Source organism: Brienomyrus brachyistius, chromosome 1 (assembly GCF_023856365.1).
Source record: "Brienomyrus brachyistius isolate T26 chromosome 1, BBRACH_0.4, whole genome shotgun sequence".
Taxonomy (NCBI): domain Eukaryota; kingdom Metazoa; phylum Chordata; class Actinopteri; order Osteoglossiformes; family Mormyridae; genus Brienomyrus; species Brienomyrus brachyistius.
The window spans coordinates 31,032,702-31,058,788 of NC_064533.1; the positions used below are offsets into that span (position 1 = coordinate 31,032,702).

The 26,087-nt window shown below is 44.0% G+C and overlaps 1 protein-coding gene across 8 annotated transcripts in view; it reads right to left on the reverse strand.

Annotated features, from left to right (window-relative positions):
• LOC125751800 (membrane-associated guanylate kinase, WW and PDZ domain-containing protein 2-like) overlaps positions 1-26,087 on the reverse strand; it is a 91,320-nt gene that overhangs the window by 49,525 nt on the left and 15,708 nt on the right. For 6 of the 8 annotated variants that reach the window (XR_007400794.1, XR_007400795.1, XM_049031083.1 and 3 more), the window contains exon 2: positions 11,350-11,466. Coding sequence is in view for 5 of the 8 variants with exons in the window: in XM_049031083.1 (XP_048887040.1) it covers positions 11,350-11,466 (117 nt within the window). In the remaining 3 variants the exon portion in view is untranslated. Of the gene's footprint in view, positions 1-11,349; positions 11,467-12,230; positions 12,405-17,158; positions 17,283-26,087 lie in introns of those variants that run through there. The other 2 variants (XM_049031125.1, XM_049031143.1) reach the window with 2 other exon arrangements.

The window sequence follows — 26,087 nt, forward strand, 5'->3', positions numbered from 1 at the left end:
ATTGGAATTGATGAGACCAAAAACTGCAGGAGTCTGCACATTCCCCCTGTGCCTCTTTCACTGGGTCTCCCCCCGCAGCCCAACGACATGCAGTCAAGTGACCTGGCATCTAGAATATACCCATATTGCTCGAGACTCTATGATTAACTGTGCATGCATTCGTACCCTGCGGTGGACTGACATTCCGTCTAACGCGCACCCCCTGCCGTCAGCCTGGTTCTGGCTGCAATAGGCCCCCGCTCCCCCACCACGATCCTAGGCTGGATAAGTGGTTAAACGATGGTTGGATAGATTATTTTCAGGACAGAAAAAAACATCACGTTACATTACTGCTGAGCAACACTATACTCAGAGCAGATAACTAGAAGTAAAGCCTTTATGTGTGAGCCTGCCCACCGAGCTGTAAATAAGGGACAAGATATTGTGAAATCATATCGACATCATCAAGATTCCCCAGGCTGGAGCCCAAGACACGAGCCTCTAATCGTCAGCTAACAAGTCCTCTCCAACCTTAACCAATTCCAGAATGATCAAAGCGCTTGCTGAGAATGATGACTGGTCATGAGTAATGGGCATCATTAATAAAATAAACATACAGCAAGCAAATTATTAACTCAGTGGATGTATTTCAGGTTCATTCCCCCCTGCAAAGCGATTTTTGCAATAATAAATGGGAAAAGGGTGGATAAATAATTATTTTCTGAGGGATGAATGCATGAACTGCATAAAAATAACCGTGAGCAGAAACACCTTCTCTGAGCAGGTAGAAGTTATTACTTACAGCAGAAAGGCCGTCCCCTCATCCTCATGTGCTAATAACTCACGCCATGCTGGTAGATCTCTTCATATCACTTACCTCCTACAGCCCCCTGTTTGTAACACTTACTCACCTCCTACAGTCCGCTATCTATAGTGCCGCTTCCCAGCTTTGGCCCTAGCAGGACACCGGCTATGTTCATCTTCAATCCAAGTTCTTTCTAACTTCTGCTTGATCGAGTTGTTTATTGAATTCAATCCTTTGCAAACGTTTAAACTGTAACAATATTTAGGTCGCATTATGTGCAATGCATTTGTCTGAAAATAATTTTAAAATTGCGCTATAAGTCGTCGTGAAGGAATAATTGTATCAATGAAAAATGAGTCACCGCTGCTCTTTAAGCTGGTTTGCTTACATTTTTATTCATTGCTCAGTTTCAGTTTTTAACTCCTGGAGAATTATAAGAATAATTAGGTAGTAATCTGAATTTTAAAAACTGAATGTTCATATATTATCCAATGAACAGAATACATTTTCTGAACATAAACACATAATATTTCTGTTTTGATTAAGATTAAAAGCTCAAAACTATTCAGGCTGTGTATTGTGACATGATCACAACTCTGCAAGACATTCAAAAAATAATACAGTCAATATTAAATCTAGTAAGACTGCAGCTGATCAGCCAATTTACATGGTCTGCTACGAAGACCAGGTTTGGGAAATGCAGGTCTATCACACACACGGACACACACGCACACACACAGGTACACAGGTTTGTAATTGTATCTTTGTGGGGTCTCTCCATTCATTTCTATGGGGAAAACCCAAATGCCAACAATAATCACTGTAACCCCCACCCAGCCCTAACCTTACCCACAAGTAACCAAACAAAATACAGGACTTTTGGCATTTTTAGTTTTTTGATTGCAGTCTCATATTTCTAAAAAATTGAATATCTCCTTATGAGGACTGAAAAAAAAATGGTCCCCACAACGTCAAAATAACAGTTTTTTATTAAACTGGGGGGTATATTTGGTCATACATAACCTCCCCCCGACCCCTCACACACAGAGCCTGAAATCAGTCTGCATCACTTTCTCCTACAGTTTTCTGTATGTTACTTATTATCCTCCTAAAGCCCTGCATTTTGAACATCACACATCACTACTAGAATATCAATCTTTGATATCCTGTTAATGACCAATCCTATTCTTAAACAGTTGCAATGGGTCAAACTGTTGGCACCCAGTATCGGTAAGTAACTGGGTAGACATGTTAGCTGGGCTAGTTAGAAACAAAATTCTTCACAAGCTAAAACGGGGAATGTGTGAATAATGAATATGGTCTATGGATGCATGTTTTATTTGGAAGATTAAACCGGCAGCCACCGTCCTTTATTTCATGTTTATTTAAAGCACTTTGGAGAATAAATAAGCCTCACTGTGTACTTTATGCACAGTGATCTCTGTTGGCAGCTGAATCCAGCCCATCTGCTTATGCTACATCTGCTGCTGGTGCAGGTGAACACAAAGCAGGTGAGCATTTCCAAAGCCTTTAGCTGTACCTCCACCATTTATCTGCATGAGTTTAATAAATCAGAACATTCTAGAAATACGGATGACTGTTGCGTATGAGCAGCAGGTGGCCCAACAGTCGATCAGTTTGATCAGAGACTCAAACGTGCGATATTATATCCTGAACATCTGAATATCATTTTGTGTGGCCAATCTGGCCGAGAGACATCGACTGCCTTTGAAGGGAGGCAGGACGAGGACTCCGCCGAACAGTGACGGGTTGGTTTGCAGTGAGGAGGACATCAGGGCAACGTGGTACCAAGAGCCTTGGATAGAGCCAATGCTGAGAAGCATACTTATGGAAGCTCAGATATTCACCGCCTTTGGGCAGGTTTACAATAGACTGGTTTGACAGTGAGGTTATATACTATGATACTATGGACATCTTACATTTTACAGTTTGTGAAATCTACCATGTGAGTAGATTACATGCAAGGGCTTAACTATGGGGGGGCTGAGGTCTCTGCCCATTTAGGGGGAAACATGATTATTTGGGGGGGGGGAGGGGGGGGTTACAATCCCCCATAATTTACACACATGGTTTCATGTCTAACATATCATAGCTGAGTCCAGAACACATAACTGGGAGTACAACATTGGATAATAAATTCTATTAATAAAAACTAAATCATTAAACATAAGTTATCCATCCATCCATTTTCTATACCCGCTTGTTCTATTCAGGACAACAGAGGTCTGGGGTCTCTACCAGAAAGTAGGAGTGCACAGCAGGGAATAACCCAGAAGGGGCACCAAGCCATCGCAGGGCACACACATGCCATTCTAAACACCAATTAATAAAACAAATATACTGATGAACATAGCATTTACGTAATACATTATGACTCCAACATAGACACTATGTGCCATTTCCAATCATCTATTAACATTTCCGGCATCCTGAAAAAAAAAACGGATCCTGGAGATAGTCAGAATCCAACAGCCAATCAGATTCCACCACACATGATTAGCCTGCAGACAGCATTCTGCTGCAGAAGTGTAAAAATGCTAATGTAATCCTGGTCGTCACATCTAATGGCCGGTCCTCACAGGGGAGCGGTAATGAGACCAGCACGGTGGTTTCACGTCTAAATAACAAACATACTACTCCCTGCGGTGAACGGTATCTGCGAAAACAGACCTGCTTCCATCGATTCGGGTGAAATCGAAACACATATGCAACATGCTCTAAACTGCTCACTATCAACCCTTAGATAGTACCTCAAATAACTTTCCAGTGGCCTCTTTATGTCACTCCCTCACTGACAGTCTGCTGTTATCCCAGCATGCACTTCTCTGGTGAATGTTCTGAGTGCTGCTGGGACAGCAGCTGGATGCTGGCTACCTGAAAGAGCAGTCATGTGGATGGAACACGGGTCAAAACTGCCTGAGAACGAAACAGACTGTAATAAATCAAGCAGCACGATGCATTTGGGAGTTCAGAACTCCAAACACACGAACATCCTCATTGGTCAAACTACAAAAGAGCCAGGATCCAGAGCATAAGGAATATTGGGTTTGGACTCGCAGCCTTCTGAACACTCTTACAGCCCCAACAGAAATCACGTGAGTCTCTGTCGTCTGCCGAAATCCTTCCTTGAACCAATGTTCCCATTCTGCAGTCCACTTGCTACTAAAAAGTAGCAGATTGAGAAGGTCTTTGCTTGTGCTTCAGTAGAGCTGAAGTGAAACAGAATGAGCAGAGGGAACAACATGGCAGCCAGCTTTCACTTACTGCGGGCAGCCCCGCCTAAGCAATCCCTCCCACTAGAACCTCCTTACTGAGAACATTCTAGCACAAAATCCACTTTTTCTGCTTTCACGGTAACAAGAATCTCGGGAGTTCTTATACCACAAGCTGATTACGTAAATGCAGTATCATATTCTCCTGTAAATGAATTTCCTGTAGAAACACAATAAGAAGTTACTTTAAGCATGAATTGTCTGGTTAAATACAAAATATTTATAGTTCAAGACTGGGCAGCTCAGGAAATTACAAAAAAAAAAGTCTTTAAATTACAAAAGATCTGAATTTAGCCGAGGGCGAGTTAGTGCAGTTGAAAATTCAGGGGAGAGTCCTGCGGGTAAAGCAAAGTATCGTGTTCACTTGAAATTCTGTGGTAAGGATGTGAAATGAGGTTGCATCTCTCCTCACATCAAGTTTCATGGACATGAAGGAAAGCCTTGGTTGTCTAGCACCAAAGTAGCCCTCAGAAATAACTTAAGCCCAGCAGACTTCACAGGGTGGTCTGAAGACAGTATGAAGGAGGTCTTTGTACCCGACTAGTCCAATGATAGGCAGATATGAGTTTTGAATGTTTGTTGTCTGTGAAATGATGTAATATGCAGTTTGAGCTAGATCAGAAGAAACAGTGGCCTAAGTTTGGCTTGTCTTCATTGAAACATAGGTACTGAAAAATTCAGGAGATCACAGAAAGATGGGGGGGGGGGGTTCAGTGGCTCATTGGACAGCGTTGGTGGCTCCCACCTGCAGGGCTGGGCATTTGAATGCCGCCTCCACTCTGTGGGTGTGAAGATTGAATGTTCTCCCTATATCACACAAGTTCCTCGACTGTCTTGTAGTCTATGCTGCCCGGATGTTAGCTCCCCCCCCTCCCCTGCCGTGACCCACTGACAGGATAAGCTGTTAGCAGATGGATGGATGGACAATGAGGTGACAGCTTCATTCTTTAACTGTCCGCTATATACCTGCTGATATGACCAAGCCACAGCTACGCAGATATCAATGTCTGTCGAGCCGTCAATTCTCTGGGCGAGTATGGGGCTCCATCACCGCTGCAGGAGTAGGGTGTCCACATGGTTCTCACTGAGTTCACTCTGATACCTATGATAGCTCAGCTAATAATCTATCTTAATGTCTCCTTGCACAACAGATTTTGAGTTGTGGTCATTGACAACTTGTCTTTAGGTTACTGGAGATAGAACTTTCCAGTTCATGCCATCACTACAAAATCTCTGACAGATCCACGGTCACAAGAAGAGGTCAGGAGGACCATGAGCCCAGGTACACTGCACCTGTATCAAGGCCAGAAGATCGTTCTATAACTACTGCTCAATAGTCAAGTTCAAAGAGAAACACATGAGCAGAGATGGAAGCTGGCAGCAGGTCTGTTGGAGTCTGCCTGGTCCCAGAGCAGCTGCCGACTTCCTGCCATGCTGGGCTTGTCGGGGGGGGGGGGGGGGGGGGGGGGGGGACTCAGCTGAGGTGACATGGTTCCCGCATCACAAGAGCAGAAATACACTGAAGCTGAATGCTTCTCTACATCTGCTCAAAGACATGCTCTTGTCTGATTCCATTTGACCTGGGACTGGGGGCCTACGTGTGTGTGTGCATGTGTGTGTGTGTGTGTATGGTCCAGGTATACTTTACCTTGTGGGGACCAAATGTCCCCACAACGTGATGAATACCCATTTCTTTTTACCTTATGTTTCCTGGTTCTCATATGGGAAAACTCTATTTTAGAAAAATCCGTGACTGCAATGAAAAAACTAAAAATGCACGAACTCTTGTATTTTGCTTGGTTACTTATGGTTATGGTTAGGACAGGGTGGGGGTTAAGGTTGTCATAGTTAGCGTTAGCATTTTTCCCATAGAAGTGAATGAGTGGGCCCCATAAGGATAAGTATACCCTACATGTATGTGTGTGTGTGTGTATGTGTGTGTGTGTGTGTGTGTGTGTGTGTGTGTGCACGTCTGACTCAGCGTGCCCAAACCTTTAAGCTGCATGGTAAGGCACTGTGTCCTTCTGAGTGTGAGAGTGTATGTGTATGTTCGTGTGTGTGTGTGTGTGTGGATTATGTTTATATTACATTGTTGCCACCAAATGCCCTCCACAATGTAATAAAAACCAGTTATTTTCATGTTGTGGGGACCATTTTTCAGGTCCCCACAAAGATCTGTGAATGCCATCAAAAAACTAAAAATGCCTTAACCTTTGGTTAAGATTAAGGTTGGGTAAGGTCATCATGTTGGTATTAGAGATTTCTCCAAAGAAGTGAATGAAGAAATGATTACAAACCTGTGTGTGTGTGTGTGTGTGTGTGTGTGTGTGTTTGCATGTACGATGTGTCAGCGAAAGGGAGACTGAGTCATGTGGAACGCCAAAGTGCAGCGTTAAACGGATACAAATCACATAAGGCACGATTTCTAAAAACATATCTGGCTAACACGACTACAGTTGTTCCGGTTCTGTTTCGGTTTATGTTCCCACACTGTGATTTTAGCTGTTGCTAGGTAACACATTGCCATTCAGCTGAGAACAGACCAACTGCATGTGTTTCAGAGATCAGCATTTTGGCTTTAGAAGGCATATCAGGTACAAATACTGGCCAATCAAGGAGAACAAAAACAAAGTGCAGCTAGTTTGGTTTGCCGGGGAACGAAAGAGTACATGTATGTGGATTTGGCTTCAAATGTCTAAAGCAAATCTCTCCTTAAAGGTCTTGAAGCCAATTGTCCACTATAAGTTCTTGCTGATTCGACAGGGACATATACAGGTGCACGGAAATTGCCTCTGAACATTTTCTTATTTCTGTTCAAAGCTGTTGGTTGAGTTCCTCTGACAACATTGAATCTGAAACATACGATTAAGCAGAGCTATACGGAGATCTGGAGGGGGGGGGTCATACACTGCCTTCTATGAGAGGTCCACTCTTTGGTGTCTGAGGATTTATCCATCTGAGTTTGTCATAGAGGGTAGGGGGGGTGGGGACAGGGGAGAGAGGGAGGAGAAAAGAGTGGAAAAGAGTGGGAGATAGAGGAATGAAAAAGGTGGGGGGAGGAAGGGAATGTAGGTAGAGGGAGAAAGAGAGACAGAGAGAGAGAGAGGGGAGAGGAAGGGCACAGGGGAAAATGTGAGAGAGGAATGAAAAGGGTGGGGTGAAGGAAGGGAATATACCGAGAGAGAGAGAGAGAGAGAGAGAGAGAGAGAGAGAGAGATTGACTTTAATTTGTAAGTGTGTCTATGTGTGTCTGGAATGGTGAGGATTATTCTGTTTTGTTTGTGTAGGCAAAATATGAAGGTCAAGCAGGTCTGCTTCATCTGATGGTGCGTGAGCTCCTTGGGCTTCGGCTGTGCCTGTAATCTTCATGCAAGTCAGACAGTGTGTAATGGGAGCCCATCACCAAAAGTGCTACGTGTAGCGCGGAGAGGGGAAGCTGTGCTCCATTTCTGGCTGACAGCGAGGTCTCCTGCCCGGCACTGGATGCGGTCACTGCAGCATCCCAGTCAAGAGCAGCAGCGATTCGGAAGAAGCCAAGCTGACAATTGACACAGTTTGAAAAAAATGAGTGATTAATCTGTTCGCCGCGTGAGGAAAACATTCCTGCTGAGAGGCCAGTCTCCTCCAGTTTCCGGCCGAGAGGACTGAAGGTACAGCATTGAGTCTGGAAGTGGGACTCATCGGAAGCTAAGCTAAAATCGAGGAGAGGCCAAACTGAGGATTGGAGAGCTCAGGGCATCCATGAGTCACTCTGACAAAGAAGAAGGGTCGTGTCAGGCTCTCCTAAGGAATGCAGTCCGTCCTAATTAAAGGAGGCCTGTCAGAGGAGGCCTGCTAGCAGGGAGCCCAGCAGTGTCACACTCTGGCCAGCAGGGGTCCCTCGACAGGCCACTTTAATTGGGAGTGTCTGTGTTTTTTTCTCACAGCGCCTCCATCCCTCCGGTGAACACATCCTGATGTCCATGGATGGGGCTAAAATTTCCCCAGCGGACCGGAAAGGACAAACAGTGCGCCCGCCCCGGAAGAGTCACAGATATCAGAGAACGCAGGGATGACCCATCCGGGCATAGCAGCGCTGACCGTTTAGCGCTAACGAGAGCACTGTTCAGCATACGCGCATCGTGACAGTACAGGGGCACGTCCAGCAAGAGTGTCTCTCCTCCCAGTTTTCTACTGGTGTATATCAGAGTCTGCTGTTCGCAGTTCTCCCCCAGAGTGGGTGTGTGTCAGAATGGATGCTCCTCTGCCTTCCAGAGTCATCTTCACTCTGCTCCCTTTCTAATCAGAGAACAGGGGCCTGGCAGTAAACACGAATAGACCTCCCCTTGCAACACTCCAGAAATGTGCACATGTCAGGGGGGAGAAGCCATAAAAAATAGATTTATTCCACAGAAAATAGAACATTCTACCATCTCTAAAAATGACATCAAGAAGCTCCTCCCACACGGTAGCGCGTGGACAAATAAATCGAATGGTAAGGCTCACATGATCATCTTCAAGGGGAAGAAAGCAACCTATGGTGAATTTGTGGACTATTACCCAGCCTGTTTCCTGGCAGGGAAATGTAGGGCTTGCTCTTAGACACAGATTTGTATACATATGGGACACCCAACAGAAGCTATGCATCTCCAAAAATATATTCTACAAAATAAAATGGCTGATATTAAATTCAGGGCAGAATAAAGCTTTCATTGTAACCCAAAAAAGTACGACATAATTCTAAATTAAGTTAAAAACTAGAACCCCCCCTCCCAGTATCATCATAAATCTATACAAAGCTTGATGTACATGTCTACGACAAACCTCCCTCATACACACACACCAAACTGACATGGACCGAGAAGTAGACTCAGAATTCAGAACTCACCCTTAACCACACTGTAACCACTCAGAAACAATTACATAACTCACAAGGGAACACAAACAATAGGACGGAAATGTGATTCCGACCTCGACAAAGAAATTACTTCATGGCGAACACGCTTTTCTTCTGCTGAATTGCTATACAAATGTAGCATCATCGACGGGACACAGTGCACCACCTTCTTCGAGATGATGTCAGAAAAGACTCTGGCATATATCTCTCTTGTTTAAAAGAAATGTCCAGGTTAGGAACATGCAACTATTGGCTTATAGGGAGTTTAATAGACTTCGTAGACCTAACCAATCAAGACAATCCAAGCACTGAGACCCTCACTGTGAAGGCCTAGAGGTTGATTAAACACAGCACATATTTATTTTACAATGGACTTTGGCCTTGTTGGATGATATCACAACTGGAGACTCTGCCTTACTGGGACTGCCCTAGACAGCTTCAGGTTATACCTGGCTGACAGCAGCCATGTGATACCTACAGACAACCTCTGTCCCAAAACCACAAGAAGTCCTTCAGGGTTCTTCACTGTTCATCATCTCATCTGTCCACACTTTGCACTTTGGATTTGTTTAGATTGCATGCAGCTACATCCATTCAAAGAATCTCTGTTTTCAGTTAAACACTTTAGCCATAAACACACCTGCTTATTGTTTAGGGATAGAAATGCAGGACATTTCAGTCGCAAGTCCAAGAATCTGTGGGTTTTTTTGCTTGTCTTCACTGAATACATCAGACATAAAAATATATATCTGCTGCGCTATTCTTACTAGGATAGCACTAAAGAGACTAAAAATCTTAACAGAACTAATCATAGTGTAATTTACAAAGCTGCTGAACAAATATCACAATCAAAACATGATAAACAGTTATTCGTAAATGGTCTGTGGCTTCACAAATTGTGTTCGTACTCAAAAATCACATCTGTAACTGGTTAAACAGTGTTTTTTTTCATACACTTGACCAATTTACTGCCACGCTTACGAAACAGCTCTTCAGGTACAAGTGTGAGGTGACAGCTTCTATGATTTATCTTCTACATGACATTACGCTTCAGGTGAACAGAAGTCCGGCTCACACAAAGGTCACCAATTTGCACAAAGGCGTGTGGTTCTTCATCATTATACAGCAAATGTTGCTACAGGACAACACCGATTCACCAACTGCCACAGCCCACTTTCCACAGAATACGCTAGAACTGCTAGGCTAGAGGATCACAAGGTTCCAAAACATGCATGTGTCTTCAGCTTTGGTTACCTTAACAGCTCCCTAATGCACCATGCCCGCTAGGACACCCTGTCCTTCATACACATTAAGGACATATTCACAGTCTGCCGGGGAAAGTCCGTCTCACATCCAGTCTCAACATCGCATCCTGTTGGCTCCTAGGAAGGGATCACAGCATCTTTGCAATCCCTCTTCTCAGCCTCCAGTCATTGATTATCATATAGGCACACAAACTACCGTAAATTTCATTCTTTTCCTCCGTTGGCCTCATACGAAGTGAAAACCATATCTGAACTGTGTGTTCCCACCCTCAGATTACATGGAACAATTTTCTGAGCTGCCAAGAAGTTACAAATTCAGGATCTATCCTGTCATGGATTAAACATGCACTCTTTATGAATTCCAGGAGTACGTCTCAAAATTCCTATCCTTATCCCGTTAACCACGGCTGTGTCTCGGGTTAACCATGTACCCGATACACAATGAGCTCTTATCAAACGTGAACAGAAAGCCGAAATGCTCCTAGAGTAGCTGAGAACTGCTGAAACCTCCATTGGGTCCGTAGGGTGAAGGTTTCGATCAAGTTGGCAGGTCGTCTTGAGACAAATCCCTCAGCTTATCTGGGGATCGCGCATAGAGCCGTGAGCCAGCTGAGCTGTGCCTCACGCCATCTACAGGAAGACAAGAACGCACAGCTCATCTTGCCAACAGGCTTAAACTCTGAACACGGACAGAGGGTAGGGCTTCCTTTTAAAAAGCCGCAATCAGAGCCTCTCAGTGTTTGAAGAGGGAAAAAACAGGTGCCGGCAGCCGCCTTTTTATTCAGTACCAACAGATAATGAGAGGCGCCGGTAGGCAAGAAATGTCCCTGCTACTCAAAGAGAAAAACAAAGCCATGCAGGGAATGTGTACCAGTGAGTAGCAGCCCACTTAAGCACTGGAGTGTCTTAAACCAGCAGTGGCTAGACAGAGGACCCAACTGGAGCTGTCCAAATGTCCATGTGCAAATGCAGCCTTTGCCACAGGGGTTCAGAAACTCCACTTAAAGAGGCATTTCACGTCTCGGCCCAGAATATCCCCAACTGTCTAAACACAACTGCTGCTCCAGTGTAGAGTTTCCATAGCTGCATACACCACAAGCTACAGCAGGTGGACAAAAAAAGACTACTTACAGGGTACGGTCCGTAGGTACAGGTTGTCCCGGATGGTCTGCTGGAGTTCGTGGTCCACGGAGCCCTTTGGGAAGCGAAGGTTGAGGTAGTGACGGAGGTCTTTGTCAATAACACCCCCTGAGGGAAGAAGACGGCAACAGCTTTTGTAAGCTTCAGTGCTGACATCCTGTATTTTGGCTACAGGATGCCCTGGTTTTGCAGTGGACAAGGCAACCGCTCCCTTTCAAGTGAATGGTCACTGTTGGGCTTTCAGATGGAGACCCACGTTTCCAGAGTCAACACCTGGCACTCAGAAAAGCGTTTAATCTCTCGGATGGCGACGGCATTCATTTTCCATCCGAGAGACTTTGGTCGCTGACATTTAACACTGGATTTAACCGGCAGCAAAATATTACAGGATTCGGAAGGCGGATAAAACATGATGCATTTTAATTATAGAAAAAAAAATAAGAAGTGGATAAAATGTAAAAAAAAAAAATGACAAAGGCATGCACACTCACACACATATACACACAGAAACACACATACAGACAGAAAGACATACACACAAAGCTTGAGGATTATTTTCAAGAGAAGAAAATGGAGCCAGTGAGAAAAACAGCAGGAATATATTTTTCTCTTTTTCTTTGTGTATGTTCATATATGTATTTAATGTCAGTGCGCATTCCTCACAATCCTATTGGATACAATTGAAATAAATAAATATAGATATGCTCATTTGCTGACAGAAAATAAAGCAAACAGAAAATGAGCATGAAGAATTTGACATTGCGAAGGAGCAGGAAAACACACAGGCATGCACACAGAACAAAGCAGGCAGGCAGATAACAACACACACACACACACACACACACACAGACGGACAAAGGCAGTAAAAGCACCTCAGCTTGTAGCGCTGCTGCTATTCACGCGCACACTGGGCTTCCCGTTATTCCACCGGCCGCGTGTGACCGTGCTCCATCAGCACCCGCTCCTTCCGGAAGCCTTCATCCAGGCACGGAACGGAGACAATGAGCAAGGAGAAATGGAAGAGCGAAGCGCGAGAGAGAGCCAGACCGAGGGAGAGACAGAAAGAGCCAGACAGCGGGAGAGCGATCAGCCACTGGAGGCCTGAGTCACTGGCAGCCGCCTTCTGATTGGCCTGCGCGATTCGGAGGTCCTGCAGCGTCCCCTGGTGGCCATGACGGGCAGTGCATGGTGTTTTGGTGTACAAGGAAGATGCTATCTGACACACAGTGAAAGTGCCACCCTTTGGCGCTGATGGGAACCTTATTAGCATGTGAAAATCTTATTAGCATGTGAAAGGCCTCCTGTGTGCCAGCGAGCTAAAACATTAACCCACGTCGCTTGCTGACTGACAAGTGATCACTCAGTCCAGACAAAGTCAGTTATACTGTGACCCACACACTACAGCTCGGGGTCTAACCAGCTAGTCAAAAGCTATTTAAATGAATAAAGAATAGGGAATAAAAATGGTGTGTAGGGATCTATGTCCACATCTGGAAGGTTGTGGGTTCAAATCCTTGTTGGCAGAGCAATGATATCACTACTGGGCCCTAGAGCAAAGCTCCTGGACCTGAGATGCTGAAAAGACTCTTCTCATTTATCCTCACTTTTGTGGGGTTTTGCACAAAAACAACAACTGAATATGTAAAAAGCACAATGAAAAAAACAATAAATAACCATTATGCTTTATCTGTGTATTGTTCACAGATTTATTTCTCATTTTATAATTTTTTTTTTGTTATTTATGTTTTCTGGCCTCAAATCACTCCATTACAACCATTAGTCAGTTTTTAAAAATATGTTATTAGAGGTTACCTGAGCCTTATAACAAAATTATGCATAAAAAAATCCACAAAGAAACTCTAATATATGCTAGACCTTGGGTGGATCCGGGAAAGGGTGAGATGGGTGAATGCCATTGGTGGACATGTCAGGTCCACAGGGCAAAATCCAGAGAATGATTTTGTTTAAACCAACCAGTTGAGCATAAAGAGTCACAGTGACAGAGTACTGAGCTGGTTGGTTGAAACAAAAACATGGTCTGGATTTTTACCTTCTGGACCTGACATGTCAGTCTCTGGGGATTGCTCAGGGAGGCCTCTTCTGAGGGGGTGTCTTAGCGAACTGCTTGAGCCAACCACCACCTGCTTGACATCTTTTACCATCCACCCCCACCTTCACTGGGGAGAGGGTAAAATTAGTGGAGGTGAGGGGGTCAAAGGTGATGCTTGCCCCAGGTGCCACATGGGCTACAATCTCCACTGAGTAGACAGGACTCATTTAACTTCCCAATATCAAACAACCAAAAAAAACCGTGTAACTGTTATATAAAATGTCAACACAAATTAAGTAGATGAAATAAAATACACATTTGCTATGGAATTAAGGAATTAAGATTACTTTGGGAGAGTCATGTTCTTTGGTGCATTTTTTCAAGTTAATTAGTATAATATCATTCATTTACTATGTATGCCTTGCTTAATTACTCATTCATACAGTACGTTTCACCTTGAAAACTACCACACCCCCACCCCGCTTCCACGCCCGCCCCCGCCCCATTGCTGCAACTGTAGGGGGATTTAAATCACAAACAGGAGGCGAGAGGCAACAGTACTAAGCACTGAACCATCACACCACGCAGGCCAAAAACACTTTTAAATTGCCCTTCCTGTGTTTGCATGTGCGTTGCGATCACTTGGTGTTCGGTACCACAATGCCCTGAGCACCAGATTAAGCGGTTAGGGGAAATGGGTGCACGAATAGATTATCCAGTTCTCACCGGTTAGCTACGGAATCATATTCACGCCGTAAATGCCATGATCACTGGCTGAAAAGTGCAACAGTCGTCATGCTGGGTTATCGCCGTGCAATCATGTTGTCATAATATTGTGAACACAGAGGCATTTTGTTGTTATTTGTCATCGTTTTTGTCATGTTTGTACAACTCCTTCCTTTATTTAGTTTCTGATATTTAACAGGAATCTCATCTCTGTAATAGTTATTCCCTTCTTTTGCAAACAGAGGCTTCCCTGGTACGCCAGTGGCACACCTCCCGAAAGGAACGGCGCATCTAACACACCAACGAAGAGGTGCTTTGCTGGGCGGAGACATGGGGGCCTTAATCCCCCACGTTCATTCAGACAGAGAGCATACCACACACCCTCTCCTTCAGCCAAAAGGTCTTGTTTTGTGAGAGGTTACCTGAGTGGTCAGTTTCCAGATAAAAAAAAGTTACCAACCACTGGTCAGATAATCCCAGTACCAGATAACAGATGTAATCTATATACCTGCTGCATTTCCTGTTTATGGTTCATTCCAACATTAGAAGGTCCATTAGACACGATAATGAGGTTATGGCCGCATTTGTGGGCAAATCCAGGTAAATGTGGCACTAAGTGTAGAAAAATGCTGAGATTCCCAAGTTTTTGCATTTTTACAGTTAGTGTTTGTTTGTGACTTTTTGTGACATTTTGTGACTTTTTATGATACTGTTCTTCCTACGGGGAACCGCAGATGACCCAGCATGTCACACTGAGTCCAATGTTAAATAAGCACATTTGTCACAGCCAGTACATTGACACATCTGTAATTTATAGTCAATGACGACTTACTTAGGGACACCTGCTTGTTAAAGCCAAGGTCCAACCTGCATCTATCAAGAGAGAATAATGTGTCTGCATCTCCGTACATAAGGTGTGTAAGCGTGGGGCGTTAAAAGCTTAAGGTGTCTCAGAGACGTCCATCTATCCTGGTTTTTCACGCAGGATGGCGTCCAGAGTTTACCGAGGATAATCCAGTCAGTTGTAGTTCTGTGGCAAAAACACCTGGTTAACGTTTCCCCAATGAAGCAGTGGCTGAGTGCATACTGTAGCTGCTTGCCTTTCGGACTTGAAAACACAACCTTTAAAGATCACATAATTTACTGGGCCAAAGGCTCGCACAGCAACTCGGGCCCCAATTCCACAGGGTGACGTTACTGCGGTAAATGACACACGCGCCCGATGAACTCTGCAGCCCCCCCCAAAACAAATACAAACCTGAGCGACCGGCAGGCACAAGTCTGCAGCATCAGAGGCAGCGCAGTGAGAGACAATCAAGCCCCAGATCTGTGCCGCCAGCTGAGCTCACTGGCACACGCGGCTCGTGCAGCCAGACAAACTCAGACTGTCAATGAGCTCCACTCCATTCCCACAAAAGAGAAAAACTTTGTTTTGCTACTGCAGGGCATTTCAGGCACATATGCAATCCCATTCAGAGGCATCTCTTTGTGGGAGATAGTGAATGACAAGGTGCCACCACCAATCCCGAGCTTCAGGATGCCATCAGTAAGCAATTACAACACAAGCAGAGAGCGGCTGTCGGAGCAAGCCGTCACTCTGCTGTCTGCTGGGGCGAACAGAGCACAATACTGATCACTAAAATAACTGCAGAGAGGAGCCTTCAACCTTTCTATTTTTATATGGTTTTCATTTATGAGACGCCGTAGATCTTTAAGGCTGTGCGTCTAGAGGTTCCGCAGATCGATTCCCAGCAGGTTAATCTGTAAGGGTATTATAATCTCCGCTATATTAGGGTACAGATTGGTCCATAAAGGTCATCCAATGGAGGACGAGGGGGACCTGGGAGGGAAAACCACACACACATGCCGGTGCATTTCTATTAGTGTGTGGACTGCCCTTTAAAACCCATTTTATTCCAATTAATCATCCTTGACATTGCTCCAGTACAATTCAACAACATGAAAGCTGACAATTCGCCGCAGAAACTTTTGGCAGGTTTCGTGGAGCAAAATAGTTTCTGTTCCTCAAAAGTTAGTGCCCCTGTTGGGACGTTTTGCAATGTTACAAGTGAGAAATTAATGACAAAACCCATAAACAAACAAAACACAAAGACATCCACAACATTATGATTATTTAAAGAGACGATTGACAACTGTTTGTTTCTAAATGACACTGCAATTGCACTGCACTTTAAACTTGTTTTTAAATTTACGATTCTCAACTGACAGTCCTCTCCCATCCATATCCAGAGTAACATTTGTTGATTACTTAAAACAGGCCTGTTGTGTTGTAATACATTCTTATTTATTTTATACTGTCTGTTGACAGGTAACTCCAGGAAAAACATGTGCATCAAGCAGTCTACCTCCTCTCCAACATTTAGCCATCCATCCATCCATCCATCCATCCTGGTCAGGGCATGAGTGGGGGTGGTTGGAGCCATTCTGAGGCAGTGCAGAGCAGAAGTCTTTAACCATCATTCTCTATCCAAACTGATATGGCTGCCAGCTGAATCTTTACTCCAAGGGTCACTATTATGGCATTTAGCTGGTTCAAATGGTTTCTTCTACATGACTGTGTTTACATGCCGGAGTCGCCTACTGAGGCATCTCTCGTGCACAGGAAAAGTCACGGTCAGCACCATGAAACCCAGACCATCACTCACAACGCTGTTTCACAGCTTGACAGATCAGCCCTCTAGGGTAAGAGGCTGCTGGTGGCCTTGGGCACAGGGGCCAGTGGGTAGCTGGGGTGGGGGGCGGATGTCAGGCCCCCAGGGATTAAGCTCCGCCCACCTTAACCCACATTCTTGGCCAGGATGTGTGTTCAGAAGATTTAAACATTTACATTTTTGAATATGCAGTTCATGTTTAAAAAAAAATGTGAAAGGTGGACCTCAGAGATATATGCTCAAATGTTGGGGCTGAATCCGGCTTTTCCAGTCTTTGTTAGAGGAATAAAAAAAATGCCATTTATGTGCAACACGGAAGAGGTTAATTAAAAACTCTTAAAAGTTAACTCACCTCCTGCGCTTGCAGGTAATTCAGCCAACACAAAGCATTGCAGAGAGGGAGCTGATACAGCGGGCTCCTCTCCAGCGGGGGGCGAAAACCGGTACGCAGAGCCTTGGAAAAATTCCATTTCATAGCTTTCAGTTTAATATGTTTCTGAGGTGGACCTGCAGCGTTGTGACAGAAAACACATCTGACCCGTTATTCTCCAGAGGAATCCTATGGCCTACAGTGGTCAACAGTGTACATTTGACATAAATTCTACCATTCATTTACACTCTCTAAGCAAAGAATTTACTTTGTTTCATGGAATGAACCATGTCTGGCATTCAAACACTCTATATTTTTAAGAAATCTACCTCTTTAGTTTTTCTTGTACCTAAAGGTCTTGATAAAAGGTTGGGGCTTGATAACAAAGTTGTAATGAATCAGTTAGGGCCACCAGTCCTGACAGCATCCAGCCCCCCACCATGGTCCTGTATCTTCTGCCTTAAAGCAGGTTCTCATGTCACGTTTTGGTCCTGACAGCATCCAGCCCCCCACCATGGTTCTGTATCTTCTGCCATACAGCAGGTTCTCATGTTACGCTTTGGTCCTGACAGCATCCAGCCCTCCACCATGGTTCTGTATCCTCTGCCATACAGCAGGTTCTCATGTCACGCTTTGGTCCTGACAGCATCCAGCCCTCCACCATGGTTCTGTATCTTCTGCCTTAAAGTAGGTTCTCATGTCACGTTTTGGTCCTGACAGCATCCAGCCCTCCACCATGGTTCTGTATCCTCTGCCTTACAGCAGGTTCTCATGTCACGCTTTGGTCCTGACAGCATCCAGCCCTCCACCATGGTTCTGTATCTTCTGCCTTAAAGCAGGTTCTCATGTCACGTTTTGGTCCTGACAGCATCCAGCCCTCCACCATGGTTCTGTATCCTCTGCCTTACAGCAGGTTCTCATGTCACGTTTTGGTCCTGACAGCATCCAGCCCTCCACCATGGTTCTGTATCTTCTGCCTTAAAGCAGGTTCTCATGTCACGCTTTGGTCCTGACAGCATCCAGCCCTCCACCATGGTTCTGTATCCTCTGCCTTACAGCAGGTTCTCATGTCACGTTTTGGTCCTGACAGTATCCAGCCCTCCACCATGGTTCTGTATCTTCTGCCTTAAAGCAAGTTCTCATGTCACGTTTTGGTCCTGACAGCATCCAGCCCTCCACCATGGTTCTGTATCTTCTGTCTTACACCAGGTTCTCATGTCACGCTTTGGTCCTGACAGTATCCAGCCCCCCACCATGGTTCTGTATCTTCTGCCTTAAAGCAGGTTCTCATGTCACGTTTTGGTCCTGACAGTATCCAGCCCTCCACCATGGTTCTGTATCTTCTGCCTTAAAGCAGGTTCTCATGTCACGTTTTGGTCCTGACAGCATCCAGCCCTCCACCATGGTTCTGTATCTTCTGTCTTACACCAGGTTCTCATGTCACGCTTTGGTCCTGACAGTATCCAGCCCCCCACCATGGTTCTGTATCTTCTGCCTTAAAGCAGGTTCTCATGTCACGTTTTGGTCCTGACAGTATCCAGCCCTCCACCATGGTTCTGTATCTTCTGCCTTAAAGCAGGTTCTCATGTCACGCTTTGGTCCTGACAGTATCCAGCCCTCCACCATGGTTCTGTATCTTCTGCCTTAAAGCAGGTTCTCATGTCACGTTTTGGTCCTGACAGCATCCAGCCCTCCACCATGGTTCTGTATCTTCTGTCTTACACCAGGTTCTCATGTCACATTTTGGTCCTGACAGCATCCAGCCCTCCACCATGGTTCTGTATCCTCTGCCTTACAGCAGGTTCTCATGTCACGTTTTGGTCCTGACAGCATCCAGCCCTCCACCATGGTTCTGTATCCTCTGCCATACAGCAGGATCTCATGTCACGTTTTGGTCCTGACAGCATCCAGCCCTCCACCATGGTTCTGTATCCTCTGCCATACAGCAGGTTCTCATGTCACGCTTTGGTCCTGACAGCATCCAGCCTCCCACCATGGTTCTGTATCCTCTGCCTTACACCAGGTTCTCATGTCACATTTTGGTCCTGACAGCATCCAGCCCTCCACCATGGTTCTGTATCCTCTGCCTTACACCAGGTTCTCATGTCACATTTTGGTCCTGACAGCATCCAGCCCTCCACCATGGTTCTGTATCCTCTGCCTTACAGCAGGTTCTCATGTCACGCTTTGGTCCTGACAGCATCCAGCCCTCCACCATGGTTCTGTATCTTCTGCCTTAAAGCAGGTTCTCATGTCACGTTTTGGTCCTGACAGTATCCAGCCCTCCACCATGGTCCTGCATATCCTCTGCCTACACTAACAGTATCCATTGTTCCCTTATGAATCCATATATTCTCTGCCTTATATCTTCTCATTCCAAACATCTGACTCAATCCATCACAATCGTTCAGCTCCAACTGCTGTCAGTCAGAAGCAAGCATTTTAAAACACTGTTTACTTCTGCATTCCTCCTTTTATATCAGGGGTCAGGGAATCATTTTCAGTTTTCTCCAATGGCAGCTTTTAAGATATTATATTTTCAGATTTTCGATGAATTTGTTGCATGATGTGTTTTTCTGAAGGATTATCTGCATATGTCTCCAGGGGCTTAATAAAATCAGCTCCTGAAAATCATCTTTAGTCAAAATTAGCAATTCACAAGTGTCCATGACAGGCAAGTGTCACTTCTGTCTTTTATTTTAAGTGTAAAAAGCATTTAAAGTCCTTAAAAAGCCGATTAAAGTGGAACTGCAAGGCTAAAATACTTAATTGCAAGAATGAGCCCAGTAAAACCATTCCGTATCATCATTCCAGCTGTGATCCTCAAGGTAAGTATGCAGTTAGTGTTGGTCTAGCATTCTCTCTCTTTCTCTCTCTCTCTCTCTCTCTCTCTCTCTCACACACACACACACACACACGCACGCACAAGGAAATGCTTTGTACTTACCCATAGGGACATGCAGTACAAACAGTACAAGTAGAAAATGTTTTAATGTGAATATTTTCTGTCTTGGGGTTTATCTAGATTGGCTCAAAACTGTCTACATTTGAAATACAAATGATTTCAAGAAAATGCAGAAGATATGCAAATCTCAAAAGCTTCTTTGTGAATGAATAAACAAATGACGTCACAGTACATATTTCTGAAAGGTGTTGATAAGGACACATATCACTTTTTTGTTACTATACTTAGGATGTTTTGGCCGCCCTTTGTGTTATTATCTTACAGGTTCGCTCAACAGCCATTAAAAACCCTCCAGTAGATATTTTTTACTAAGAGCACAAGGCAAATAGGTCACAAATGTAACCTTGTTTTAAGAGCCAGTTTCTGCTTTAATCAGCACGCCTCTTAACATTAATATCACTGCCACAGTGCAGGTTGAATTTCTTACCATGAGCGACATCACATTACCTGCGGAGGCAAGAGTGTCTGGAAACCCACATGAAAGAACTGAGAAAGTATAGTAGTATAGTTTCAGCTCCCTGTCAATTCCTCTGTCGCAGTCAGGAACAGAAGATTACTGGTACATCAGCTCTCGATTTAAAGATAAAGAACAGGACAGTATCTGAGTGAGAACAGGGAGGATACAGGGTATTCAGGCTGTCTACCTCCTTGCTGTCTATCTGAGGAATAAAATCTCTCACTGGACATTTACAAATGAGTAACAAAGTACAAATGAGTGTACAGAATAGAACAGGTCTCAAATGGGTTAAGGGACAGGAAAATAAAACACAGGCAGGCAATTTAAAACTATCCGGTCAATACGCATCGAGACTTCATTTACCACTTCTGTGTAGACTATTGTAGCCTAAATGCTAAAATTTACATTGTGGCCCACTGGATACCTCTGGTGCATGAGATATGAGAATCAGTACAATGAGCATCTTGTCACAGTACGGCGCCTTGCCGGGACAAGGAGGCCCATGTGCATCAGGGATGCTAAGTGCTATGTAGCTGGGGGTGGATCATCACAGTGGTGAATGTATTTCAAACTGAGCAGAATAAAGCGATGGCAAATCACTCCTGTACCAAGCCCAGAAACCCCCATGGATACACGCATCACAATATCATTATAGTGCTGGAAGATCAGGAAAGATCCAGAAAGACCTCTTAGAGGGATTGAAACAAGAATTCCAGAAAGAAATGTGGAAAGACCAATATTAGAACCACATCTGGAAAATTACTGACAGATGTCAATAGGCGAAACACCTGGTACCTCATAAATGGCTTTTTTACTTAGAATCTTGTGCTGCCACAGAGAATTATACCAGTTTTTCTTTAAAAGAGAAATACAATATTGAATGTATACTGTAACTGTATTCTTTTGATTGATAATATAGAATTGTGGTTGTATAATAGTGCAGTGGGCATCCCTATGGTTTGTGGTTTCACATCCCATTCTTGTTGTGTGCGTAGAGTCTGCATGTGTGGGTTGTGGGTTTAACGCTCATTCCTGCTAGGTGCCTGCGTGGTATAGATGTTCACTCTGCATTGCTGATTTGCTCTGGAGTCTGAAGGCTAATCAAAATTTCCTCTGTGTGTGTGTGTGTGTGCCCTGCAATGGACTGGAGTCCCACCAAGGGTGATCCACTGCCTTACATCATTCTTTTCCTAGGACAGACTTTGACCCTGTACTGGAAAACTTTGACCCTGAACTGGCTATGTATACCTGTTATTACGCTTTTTCTTAAATGAAATATTACGACTTGATACCTCTTGTGAACATTTCTCATCTGATCACTGATTAGCCCTTCAGTCACTTCTCTGTTCAGCCACAAAAAAGCTAAATACATCACGAGACTTTATCAGAAAACTGACAGTAAACGAAATGAATGAAAACACAAGGAGCAGGAAGAAGATTGTGGTCTGGTCCAGTCCTCAACATCTGACGGAACACTACAGAAAACTGCCATGCTTCAGGTAGGATCCAAAGTTTGTTGGCAGATTCTTATGGCAATCTACAGGTCTATGCTGCTTCTACTCATGCTTAGCATTGAGCAAGTTGTTTTAAAGAACAAGTTAACTGGCTTCTAGTTACAAGTTTATGACCATGCACCAAGTGAAATACCACATATTTCATGGCCATAAAGCTAACGGAGCCGTATTGGTAATTGGGGGAGATTGATGCTTGATATTCAGAGGATAATTATAATTATGTGTCCAAGTCTCTTAAGACGTTGTAATCAAGCACCTACTCAAGAAGTCTAATATGGCTCCGCATGTAACAGAGCTTTGAATAATCAAGAGAATGACTTTCACATAGACTCCACTTTTTTGAAATTGAAAGAGATCCATTTCCTGGTAGTGCTTGACCTTTTTACAACCCAGCCGTGCATGAACCTTTATCGAAACGCCGCCACAGCACTGAAGCCGCATTTGTTGACGGAACGTATAGCGTGCTTCTCTCCTCCGACTATGGTTTCGCCTCTGTTCTGCTGCCTTTGACACCACATTCTCTTGTGCAGATTGCCCTGAGAGGACTGATCCTTTCATACTTTAAGCAAAATCTGTCGGCTTGTTACAGGTTCGTTCAAATAAAGTATGAATCGTTGAACTGTTCCACAGCAGAGTATGAGACGAGCTCCATTAAACTTCCATCTATACATACTACCTCTTGAGAATATTACTCACAAGCTAATTATCATTGCTATGCTGAGGACACATAACCCCATGTATCTGTCAGAGTGAAGAACCTCTGCAAGCCTGAAACCAGCATAAAAGACATGAAGAGCCAGATGACAAATGACTTCGTCCCAGTCTAATAAAACAGAAGTTATGTTAGCGGCAATGTAAAGCACTACTTCACAGCCTTCAGGCCTAAAATAAAATTTCCCTTTCTTCCCAAAATCGAGATTTTTCTGGTTTTTCATTCAATCGGAAAAAATGATGGTGAGCCATTGTGAAAAACAGTAATCCGGATCCAGAAATCCCAGACTGCGCCGGGAAGCAGTCTATGCACCCTAGAAAGAGTCAACAACAATAGCTGTCATTAAGATCATGGAAGGAACTCAACACGATGAAAACGGTTAAATCTTCTCGTCGCACACGCATAGTAAACAAAGAGGACAGCATCACTATTTTAACACTACTTCACCCTAACTGAGTATGTTTATTGACTCCTACAGTTCAGTGGGTGTATAATGGGGTGTGAAATTTTCTTTATTTACATTCAGTGAACCTTTTAAATAAAGTACCAAATAACAACCAGCCCCATACAAGTGTCATTGCTTTACCTGGTTCAACAGAGGGCAATGTGTTTCGGTTACAGCACAACACTGCCCTCTGTAGGATAAAAACGCACATCCAAATTAATTACTGTTAACCACTACACATGATGAATGAAAACATGATTTGTGTTCAGTCAGTGAGCCACATTGCTGCCATTGTGCACTCAAGCTGTCCATGTGATTTGTTGCCAAGGCATGTTCAGCCAGAACAGGAACCTGTGGACGCCGATGGTGTCCCCTAAATAGGTGGGGCTTTGAAGACAAGGTAAGAAACCACTCACAGCGAGTTCCAGTAGCAGAAATAGCAGTGAGATCCTGGATGCTTCGAGACCAAACACAGGCACACACACTCTTTCTTTTTTCCTCACATATCAGCTGATATCAGGCCACACACCCAGACCGGTTCCCTGACTCAGAGATGACACAATGAGAGAGTGGGCCAATGTTCTCCAGACCTGACGAGCAGATGGGTAAGCGGTCTGGTGTTCAGCAAGCCCGCTGGACCAATCACAATGCATTGTAAAGTTCTAGGAAGATCAAAACTCCATAAACAATGGGCAGTAGTAATCATCGGCAGGCCAATTTTACACAGTCCCAACAAATTGAAAGCGACAGACCGAGCGGAGTGCAGGTCAAGGCTCCGCAGACCATAGATACCAACAAAAGGAGCAGACAAGCAGACTGCAGCAGCAGAAGGTGTGGCTTAGAAAGGCTTCAGCACTGGGTTCTGGATGGAACAAAAATACCAAGAGACAGTAGCACTCATAAATTAAACCTCTGCAGTCTGCAGAGACAATATAATTAACTGATATAATACTCTTGGGGCATACAGATCATATTGTAGATCATATACCCTATAAGGCACATAATAATGTAATTATTTCACTGGACCAAAGGGGCTGTTTTAGGACATTTATCATGATAATGTTTGTTTTATCCGTACTGCTAACTGCAGGGTTAGCAGTATACATTGAAAGGGGAGCCGTAGGCAAGGCAAGAGTATGAGGGGTTTCCAATTGTTTGTACTACTGAGTCGTCTTTGCTCTGCTTATATTAAGTTTATATTAGGAAACCCATGAATAAACTGGATATGCAGCCAAATGAGGACACCTGTCTTGACTTTGAAGGCAGCGTGTAGCACAGTCTACGTTGGTTTGTCGTAGCCTGAATCAGGTAGGTAGTCCAACACTGCGCGGTTTCTCCCATTGCTGAACTGTACAGCAGACAAGCAGGGGTCTCTCTCTATGAATCTGGAGATTCATAGATCTATATTCCCCCCGTCTGAATAGAGGGAGACCTAAAGTTCTTGTGGGAGTCTCAGACACAGGGCTCCGTCTGAAACACCTTAGGTCAGTAGTCACCAGCTACCCCCAACCCCGGCTTTCTGTACTGCACTGATGGCCACAACCCTGTCACTTTATACTATCCTTTATACAAATGAATATTAAGCTCCAAAATACTGAACATCTTAATCATTACTGACACACAAAACTTGATAAAAAAAAAAAAATGAGACTCTCTGCTGTGACGTCAATGTAATCTGACATAACACCTCTGGAAATCTCCACCAGAGGGACACTGCAATACGAATGGTAAGGGACTCTCCTTTATACAGCCAGATAAATGATGGGCAACTCTAATTCACAGTGCCAGAAAACGGTAAGGGACTCTCTTTCACACTGCCAAATAAACGGTAACCGATTCTTCACACTGCCAGACAAACGGTAAACACTCCCCTTTACACTGCCAGAGAAATGGTAAGTGGCTTGTCTTACACAGCTCGACATACAGTGCAGCCCAGCTGACAGGGAACGTCATGTAAAGATCTTCTCAAAGACGGCAGAGAACGATCCTATTGTAACGTTAATGGAACATTATTTCTACATTCTGCATTTCATCAAAGGTTCTGCCAATCTTAGCATAACTTTATTACCTAAACATCCTCTTAATGTAACCAATGTTGAAAAATATTGTTATATAATAAAAATAGTATTTCATAATAGTGATATATGCAAACGTGGCATCCAGCTTTGAACCGACAACAATAGAAGCAAAATGTGACAGAGTTACCTGCTGCTGTACCAGGCCGTTTATTTGTTTTTACATTATTAGTCTTAGTTGTGGCAGTAGTTGTAGTAGTGGCACAATGTTTTGGGGACATCAGGAAACTGGACACTCTGAACATTTCAATACTTTAATTGCAATGGTCAGTACAGTTCAGTACTGAACAATACAGTTAAGAATGAAAAATTGTTAGCTGGGTGTAAGGGACTCTTTAGGGAGCCAGACAAATGGTAAAGGATTGTCCTTCACGCTGGCAAATAAACGGTACGGGACTCTCCTTCACACTGCCAGACAAATAGCAAGCGACTCTTCTTTATGTTGTCAACAGAAATATTTTTTACGTGTTTTCCACTAAAATGCACACAGGCATTTGAGCGTATTTTCTCTCAATCAATAAGTGAGAACGATTTTATGGCACATAAATAAAGCAAAATGTCCATTCAGTGTTCCGTACAATCGGTTTTTACAATAGTCTCTTCGCATCATATTCACTTTCAGCATATGACCTATAAACGCTCGCGTGAACTCAAATAAACACACACCATATTACTCAGAGTTTCATGACGCCAAGTGATTCCATTTCTAATTAGAAACTTTTATCTAAGGTTTCTTATTTCCT